Raw genomic sequence first — 9,460 nt, forward strand, 5'->3', positions numbered from 1 at the left:
TGTATGAGCTGTGCTCTCCTCCTCTGTGTGTATGAGCTGTGCTCTCCTCCTCTGTGTGTATGAGCTGTGCTCTTCTCTGTGTGTATGTGCTGTGGGCTCCTCCACTGTGTGTATGAGCTGTGCTCTCCTCTGTGTGTATGAGCTGTGCTCTTCTCTGTGTGTATGTGCTGTGCTCTTCTCTGTGTGTATGTGCTGTGGGCTCCTCCACTGTGTGTATGAGCTGTGCTCTTCTCTGTGTGTATGTGCTGTGGGCTCCTCCTCTGTGTGTATGAGCTGTGCTCTTCTCTGTGTGTATGTGCTGTGGGCTCCTCCACTGTGTGTATGAGCTGTGCTCTTCTCTCTGTGTATGTGCTGTGGGCTCCTCCTCTGTGTGTATGAGCTGTGCTCTCCTCCTCTGTGTGTATGAACTGTGCTCTTCTCTGTGTGTATGTGCTGTGGGCTCCTCCTCTGTGTGTATGAGCTGTGCTCTTCTCTGTGTGTATGTGCTGTGGGCTCCTCCTCTGTGTGTATGAGCTGTGCTCTCCTCCTCTGTGTGTATGAACTGTGCTCTTCTCTGTGTGTATGTGCTGTGGGCTCTTCCACTGTGTGTATGTGCTGTGCTCTCCACTGTGTGTATGAGCTGTGGGCTCCTCAAGTGTGTATGAGCTGTGCTCTTCTCTCTGTGTACAGTTAGATCCAGAAATATTTGGACAGTGACACCATTTTCGCGAGTTGGGCTCTGCATGCCACCACATTGGATTTGAAATTAAATCTCTACAACAGAATTCAAGTGCAGATTGTAACGTTTAATTTGAAGGTTTGAACAAAAATATCTGATAGAAATTGTAGGAATTGTACACATTTCTTTACAAACACTCCACATTTTAGGAGGTCAAAAGTAATTGGACAAATAAACCAAACCCAAACAAAATATTTTTATTTTCAATATTTTGTTGCAAATCCTTTGGAGGCAATCACTGCCTTAAGTCTGGAACCCATGGACATCACCAAACGCTGGGTTTCCTCCTTCTTAATGCTTTGCCAGGCCTTTACAGCCGCAGCCTTCAGGTCTTGCTTGTTTGTGGGTCTTTCCGTCTTAAGTCTGGATTTGAGCAAGTGAAATGCATGCTCAATTGGGTTAAGATCTGGTGATTGACTTGGCCATTGCAGAATGTTCCACTTTTTTGCACTCATGAACTCCTGGGTAGCTTTGGCTGTATGCTTGGGGTCATTGTCCATCTGTACTATGAAGCGCCGTCCGATCAACTTTGCGGCATTTGGCTGAATCTGGGCTGAAAGTATATCCCGGTACACTTCAGAATTCATCCGGCTACTCTTGTCTGCTGTTATGTCATCAATAAACACAAGTGACCCAGTGCCATTGAAAGCCATGCATGCCCATGCCATCACGTTGCCTCCACCATGTTTTACAGAGGATGTGGTGTGCCTTGGATCATGTGCCGTTCCCTTTCTTCTCCAAACTTTTTTCTTCCCATCATTCTGGTACAGGTTGATCTTTGTCTCATCTGTCCATAGAATACTTTTCCAGAACTGAGCTGGCTTCATGAGGTGTTTTTCAGCAAATTTAACTCTGGCCTGTCCATTTTTGGAATTGATGAATGGTTTGCATCTAGATGTGAACCCTTTGTATTTACTTTCATGGAGTCTTCTCTTTACTGTTGACTTAGAGACAGATACACCTACTTCACTGAGAGTGTTCTGGACTTCAGTTGATGTTGTGAACAGGTTCTTCTTCACCAAAGAAAGTATGTGGCGATCATCCACCACTGTTGTCATCCGTGGACGCCCAGGCCTTTTTGAGTTCCCAAGCTCACCAGTCAATTCCTTTTTTCTCAGAATGTGTTGTGGGCTCCTCCAATGTGTGTATGAGCTGCGCTCTTCTCTGTGTGTATGTGCTGTGGGCTCCTCCACTGTGTGTATGAGCTGTGCTCTTCTCTGTGTGTATGTGCTGTGGGCTCCTCCAATGTGTGTATGAGCTGCGCTCTTCTCTGTGTGTATGTGCTGCGGGCTCCTCCACTGTGTGTATGAGCTGTGCTCTTCTCTCTGTGTATGTGCTGTGGGCTCATCCAATGTGTGTATGAGGTGTGCTCTTCTCTGTGTGTATGTGCTGTGGGCTCCTCCACTGTATGTATGAGCTGTGCTCTTCTCTGTGTGTATGTGCTGTGGGCTCCTCCACTGTATGTATGAGCTGTTCTCTTCTCTGTGTGTATGTGCTGTGCTCTCCTCCTCTGTCTGTATATATTGAGTTCACGTCTTCTGCGTGTATATATTGAGTTGTCTTCTCCTGTGTGTATTTACTGTGCCCCAACTCCAACTTTTGGCATGAGAGTGAGACCAGTGTACGCGCTTAGTATACGCTGCGTCGGCTATATACACTCTAATTACCTACATGACAGTTACAGCCGCTGGCATATTTACATGCATTTTTTTTTATAACAAAACAAACATTGCCGAAACCATGTGCTGAATATAGTGGGAGGGGTGCGCATACACCCAGCTGTGCTGACCTGTGTCACAACAATGTATTAGATGTCACATTATATACCATATTACTGCAGCCATTACATATTACATACACCATCCCAGGCGGGGGATACATCTGTCATTACCTGAGAGGAACTGAGACAATCTGGTCGGAAAGCGATCCGGTAGCCAGTGCAATACAGGGTCCCAAAAACATCATGGTAGCCATCTTTGAAATGTAATCGTTTTCTAACCCTTAAGGATTTTTCATGTACCTGTTCACCTGTGAGACAGAAATCAATTACTTTATTATCTCACGGGGAGGCCAAAACATAAGGAGGCTGACGCACCCAAACTGATCACCACCGCTCCTATTTTCAGACATTACTTTAGAGCGAGTGCGCACACTGCACATACCAGGCCGCACCTTCCTCTATAAAACGTAAACAGTAGTCCCTCGATTTATGGCAGGGCATGCCGATAATGGTCACCTTAGAAGAAGCTGGATGTATTTCGGCAGATAAGCCGCGGTGTTGCGTGCCTTCCTGTTGTGGTTCGTCTATGTAAAGACTTCACACTGTCAGCACAAGGTATTTCCTTTCTAACCTTTGCCCAGCAATGCTTGTGAAGATATTATAGAAAACATACTATAAGACAAGCTGGAGGAGAGCAAATGTACGTACAATTAAGTTAAAGGGATACCCATCACACGTGCCTAACTCACCAAGTGCTATGGTGGTTTTCCCAGTGCTGCTGACTACATGGACAGTGGTCACAGAGGAGGAGATAGTCATAACAATCAGTTGGGTCAGTAGTAATGAAGTCTTATGTAATTGGTAGCCCTAGAGATCGAGGGACCAAAGTCTAGAATGGGGGTCCCCCATCCTTTGTAGCACCAGGGAAGGCAACAGCCATATCCAGGCAGGGAGTGATTGGAAGGTTGGCCAGGCATATGCTTGGCTGTCTATGGAAGCTGGTTCTATAGAAGTGTAAGGAGAAAGTCGTAGATATGTATGGCCACGTAGATCATGGTGGCTGCCTTACCTGGAGGAAAGGGAGTTCCATTCTTGGAAAAAGCTGAAAGTAGGAATATTACTCTGATGGGAGCCCCTGGAGTGAAGAAGCCTATTTATTTTCTACATCAATAGTGATACAAGCTCACAGGTCCACTGATGGAAACTTCCATCCCTAATGTACGGTTCATCACTAATTTCAACTTGTTGATGGGAAGTTTTCAGTGCGATGTCTGACTGTCACGAAATATACAACCCTAAACAACTAAAATGAGCCCTGACATAAGGGCAAGTTTTCAGTCTCTGTAGTAGAAATAAAGCAGAGATCTTGGGAATTGTGCGCAACTGAATACAAAGATTAACTTAAAGCAAACCAATCATTTGTCATAAATATGTAAAAAAAAATGTTACCTGGTGTGAATGCCGCTGTTCTCCTGAATCCGGAGTTATTTATCCTTTGTTCCTGCGCCTCTCCATTCTGGAGATATGGCCTCCTCTTCCCAATATATAAATCTAGTTTTAATAGCCAAGTGGGTGTGGTCTATAATTCTTTTTTGTGGGCATGTTTCTGAGGACCACACACACTTGGCTAACATGATTACATTTCCGTTCATTGAAGAAGAGGCCATATCTCGGGAACAGAGAGGGGTAGGAACAAAGGAAAAACATCTCCAGATTCGGGGGAACAGCAGGATTTAAGCCAGGTAAATAAATTACATATTTATTGAAAGCTTCTTTACATAGAACTAGATAAACCTTTTAGGAGTTAAATTTCCCTTGTTGAACAAAAGCAGGACAGACAGACAGGCCCGGCAGAAAAAATGCTCCCCAGAGAAATATGGCCTTAATTATAAAGTGGGGGGCTGGAGCGCAGCAGCGACAATAAAATACAAAATTAGAAAAGAAGCTTTAGTGGATCCACATGTCTGAAGTCTGCAGACACAGCAAGAAGGAGGCGGCGGGCTGAGCAGGAAGTTTACGTGTGTGGATTTGTAGGCCGGCTACAGATGCTATGGTAACAAGCAGGCATGGTTTCACCCTCACCTGGCAGGCATTTCAGGCCCACGCTGCGCTGGTTTATTTTTGGAGACTCTGATGAGCTTCTGACCTGCAGGGGTGAAAGCACAAATACATCAGTGGTTTCAACTATTTATATATACGGTGTATGTACAAGATGAGAGTTATTCCTCTAGAACTTGGATATCTTTGGAGAAGTCGTCATCATCATTGGATCGGTGATTGTCTGACAGGTTCAACCACCACTGGAAGTTCAGTATCCCGCCTCTCCTAGTCATGAGGGACAGTCTCGAATTTGGGGAGCTATCCGGGGATGTTTTGCTTTCAACAGTGTGTTATATAGGCTTCAGCTGTTCCAGGCCACATCCGGCTCAGAGAGAGGTCTGCTCTGCTCATCAAGGGAACGAGGCCGGTGGGGTTGAGTATGGGGCATCAAATTGCAGTGTGGGTGCATGGAGGGGCACCATACTCTATGGAAGACCACCTATAGAGGATATAAGAGGTATTAAACTAGGTAGGCTTCACTATTTCTGGTCAGGTTGTAAAAAAAAAAAAATGTTTCGCTTGTGGTTGCCCCATCACTGTCCTGTCCTTCATTTTAAACGGTACCCAAAAACGACCACATCTCAGCTCTGGAGACCAGGACCTGGTAACAGCTGAGGGATAGGGGTGCTGGATACTGGGTGTTGGATCACAAAGATCTGATATTGATGACTTAAGGACACTGTAGTAACAACTAAAGAGACAGTCACTCTGAAATGCTAAGATATGTTAACAATAAATATAGGAATATGAACATGTATTACTACTAAGAAAATACAAATAAAAATTAAGATACTTAGTATATAAAAAAGGACAGACAATATGTGAGCCCAACAGTAAACGTCAAGGCGTATCTCTGAATGTTGGGTCCCTATCAACTGTAATGTCTCTCTTTGGATTAAAAAACTCTCCAATTTATAGGTGGACAGGAACCGGCTACTAAAGAATCACCTAAGGCTGATGAGTAGAAATGCTCAATTAGAAGACATGACCCCATAATCTACAGGAAAAAGACTGATGTCACCAAAGAGAGGCTTTACAGTAGATCAGGACCGAACATCAAGAGATACGCCTTGACGTTGGCTGTTGGGCTCACATAAAACTGACATTTTTATATGCTAAATATCTATATTTTTATGTTTTTTCTTAGCAGTATTGCATGTTCATATTCCTATATTCATTGAATATCTCAGCATTGCAGAGTGCAACTGTTTCTTTATTTAATATATCTCATGCTCAGTATGCACCTGTTCACACTTGCATATTAGCAAGTGCCATCAGTCTTTTTTCTGAGAATACTGTAGGTCTATATCCTACGTCTTTAAGAAGTGTGGAGCTTCCCAGTAAATATACTGTCAGAGGCCACTTTCCCTTGAATTTTAGATTTCAGTCATCCTCCTGGATTTGTAATCTCGGCCTCCGCTGGACAATACGTGTACACGTCGTCTCCAAATCTGCAGGGTATGACTCACCGGAGCCTTCATATTTTGGAAGAGAGAAGTGTTTTCTGTTCTGTAAATTATGTTCCCGGGTCCAGGCTGGAATGTGAAACCTCCCATTGTGGGATCCCAGAATCGAAATGTTAAAAATAAAAACTACGGAAATGGGGGCTACTGGTTTCCAGTCTCACCACCTGCTTTAGCCCAAGCGTCACGGAATATGGAATATTAAGCAGTAGCTGTTCCCTCCACGTCCCTCCATTCCCGGCACCACCTACAGTCAGCTGTTGCGGCAGAAAAGCTGCCGACTCCTCTATATTTACATCGGCTGCAATATCGTGTTAGTCAGTGACCACAGATTACCGTGATCCCACCGGCTGACGAACATCAGATGGGGCAATTTTCAGTCTGATCTGTTAACCATTTATGCATGAATATAAAATGATATTGACCTCGACAATCATCTTCTGAAATTTCTGATTTAATACTGCTTTATGTTCCCGGCTATGACTATTTTATACTGCCTTTGTTTTGGTGCCGTTTTATGTCCTCAGACATCTTGGCTACAGAATAGACGCAGACAAATACGAGCTTTGTCAGTAGAACAAGCAGCATCTTGTCCGTCATACAAGCCCGCTACAGTTTTCTTTAGAAGTTTCTAGGTCGGCAAAGTTACTTCCTCCAATAATTCAACTTCTATTATTAGTCCGGGGTTGAACGATGAGTTTTGACAATCGTTGCAGCAGCCACCATCATATTTTGTGCAGCCTTTGTAAACCATTTCTGACATTGGACAAGAGGCAAATAGTCCATCCATGACTATCACGTGGGGTCTAAATACAACTCCCGGCTTTATTAGGAATCCAGTTTTAGGCACTAGTGTCTGGATTGGCCATAGTTTTCATTAGGCATTGGCATTATTTAAAGTGCTTATTCTCATCTTGATAAAACAATATTGTTGGATATTGCTGGTAAAAACAAGCACTTTTGCCATTTCCTGCTTCTTAAAATGTTCAACTGTTCTTTAGATATTAACACTTTTTTCTTTTGTTTTACAGCTCGTTGCCTAGGAGACCGACCACTGCTGCCGTCTGGCTTGTAAGCACTGTCCAGGATCAGGAGGTAACACTGCGCTCCAGATATCCGGGCTAGCTTCAAAACAGTGCTTACAATAGTAATAGGAAAGAACTTGTAAGCGCTGCACACGTTTCTACTGTCTTAGCAGCGGTGGTCGGTCTCCAAGGCAACTAAAAAACAAAATGTTAATATCTCAAGAATGGCTGCAAATTGTAATAAGCTGTAAATTGCAAAAGTGCTTGTTTTTACAAGGACTATCCGACTGTACCGATATAAGGGGAGAATAAGCTTTTAAACCTTATGTTATGCATGAATTCTCTGGAAGCGCTGCACCACATAGGCCAAGCATAGGGCTCCAAAATGTCACTCAGCGTCACCTGGATGTCCTATTATGATACAAAGCAGGTCAATTAGATACACTTTACTATACTACGACCAATACTATATAGTATGGACATATAGAGGCGTACGCGGACAATATCCTTTTTTTTCACTGTGATCCTATAAAGTCATCCAATGCCCACCACCCGGACGGAGGACACTATTTTGGTCTTTGTTTGATAAATATAGACCTATGGACAGGGGAGCAAAGGTGAGCCCAACGTCTTTTTGGCCCAAATGTGAAGACCAATAGACCAATAGTATTAAAGACCCATAATCATTGGGGGCCCTTTTGGAAAATTTGCATTGGCCCCCAAAAGTTTGAATTTACGCCTTCACTCTTGGCAAATGCCCCAGACCTTTGTTCACTGAACCTAACGATGCGTTACACTTAAGACAACATTGCCCGGTTTCATCCATCGCGAACGATTGCGGGTTCGGGATAAGAAAATCGTTCATTTTGTCACATGAACGCTCCATATAGTGGAAAACATCGGTCAGTCGTGTTGGATTTTTTTCTACCGATGATGCAGCAAGTGTTTATGATCGCAAGATGGACAATGCGGTGCGAGATATTATTTTTCCCACCTGCAAATGGGTGGGTTTTTTGGACAGATGAGACCATTTTTGTCCAGTATCCCCTATATATCGTAGCTGTGCTCCTGCCTTTTTCACCCTGAAGGCAGCTGTATAGCTATGATACATAGGGCAGGCAGGTGTATCTATACCCCATGATGTAGCTGTATTACCCGGGTACTGTCATGTACCGCAGCCACCGAGCAGGACGGCATGGATGGGATTGATAGGACCCGGAGAGATGCCTCCTTAGTGACATCTCCACGCCATGTCCTAATCCTTCTGATTTTCCCTGTAAAATGGGACATAATTCAGTCTCGGTAGTGATCACCTGCATTGGAGGGGTTAATCAGCGTCTCACCCCAGTCGTTCCCCGTTGGCGATTACACATGGGACTCCGGCTCCTGCCAGACTTTTTGCAACTAACCGTTTCCTAATGAGGGGATTAAAGCCAGACCTATAATTTCCACTCCCAGGTGACACTAGGTCTACTCCATCCATATATACAGTTACCAATGCCTCATACGTGGTGGTATCCAACCCCAAATTACAGATATTGGTTATCGGTACCCAACAAGATCCAGTCGTAATCTATTAACTATTCACTTTCTGCAACTGGAACTCCACGGGCATAGTCAAGGGTCGGGGTACAGCCTGCTCCCCCTCCATAGAGCATTAGACACAATGTTTCTTCTTACTGTAAACAAACACTGGACTCTCCCAGGCTGTGGAGCATGGGGGGCTTCACTTACCATGGTCTCCCTGGGGTCCTGCTTCAGGGTGAAGGTGTTCTTGGGTCTGGACAGCATGGTGGCCGGAGGCAGAAGACAGCCACTGAGTAGACGGGGAGAGTCAGCGCCTCTGTGCTGCTCCCATGGTGACAGTATAAAGAGGACTTTGTTCTGGAGCTGAGTCCTGCAGAATAGGTTGGGGCTGGGGGTGGTTAGAAGACCCCCCTGCCCATGTGTGCAGTGCTGGAGCACAGGGCACTGCTGCTGGGACTGTGAGGCTGGCAGGGATTCCCCCTGCAGTGTGGGGTGTCAGGCTCAGCCTCTCCTGCTGCTGCTGCTGCAGTGCCTGATCTCCATAGTGAAACTGACACTGTAGACACATGTATTCTCAGCCTCTTAAAGGGACAGGAGATGAGGCTGAGCCCTGTGCGGTGCCTTTTGTAACTCCTTCATTGCCATAGGCAATCTTGAGTGTTTATTATTAATACCTGAGAATATTACAGCTTGTGGGAGGGGAAGGATGTTGCAGATTTTCAGCACAATCATCAGCACTCCGATATTTTAGGAGAATAACATGTTTTGGGGGGTTTTTTGGTGGGGGGAACTTTCATCATCAACAATATAGAGGACATGGGAAAAGAACAGAAGAGCGAGGTCATAAAATACAGACAATAAAGAAGCCACATGTACATAAACAGTAACTGCTAACACAGCGCCATCT

The 9,460-nt window shown here is 44.7% G+C and overlaps 1 protein-coding gene across 2 annotated transcripts in view; it reads right to left on the reverse strand.

Moving 5' to 3' along the window:
- Positions 1-9,090, reverse strand: part of MTMR11 (myotubularin related protein 11) — a 45,401-nt gene extending 36,311 nt beyond the window's left edge. For both annotated transcript variants that reach the window (XM_075330221.1, XM_075330220.1), the window contains exons 1-3: positions 8,761-9,090; positions 4,521-4,584; positions 2,610-2,746 (exon numbers count right to left, since the gene is read on the reverse strand). In XM_075330221.1, the coding sequence (XP_075186336.1) occupies positions 2,610-2,746; positions 4,521-4,584; positions 8,761-8,817 (258 nt within the window). In that variant the 5' untranslated portion in view covers positions 8,818-9,090. The remainder of the gene's footprint in view (positions 1-2,609; positions 2,747-4,520; positions 4,585-8,760) is intronic.
- Positions 9,091-9,460: the final 370 nt, after the last annotated feature.

Source organism: Anomaloglossus baeobatrachus, chromosome 12 (assembly GCF_048569485.1).
Source record: "Anomaloglossus baeobatrachus isolate aAnoBae1 chromosome 12, aAnoBae1.hap1, whole genome shotgun sequence".
In the NCBI taxonomy this organism is placed as follows: Eukaryota; Metazoa; Chordata; class Amphibia; order Anura; family Aromobatidae; genus Anomaloglossus; species Anomaloglossus baeobatrachus.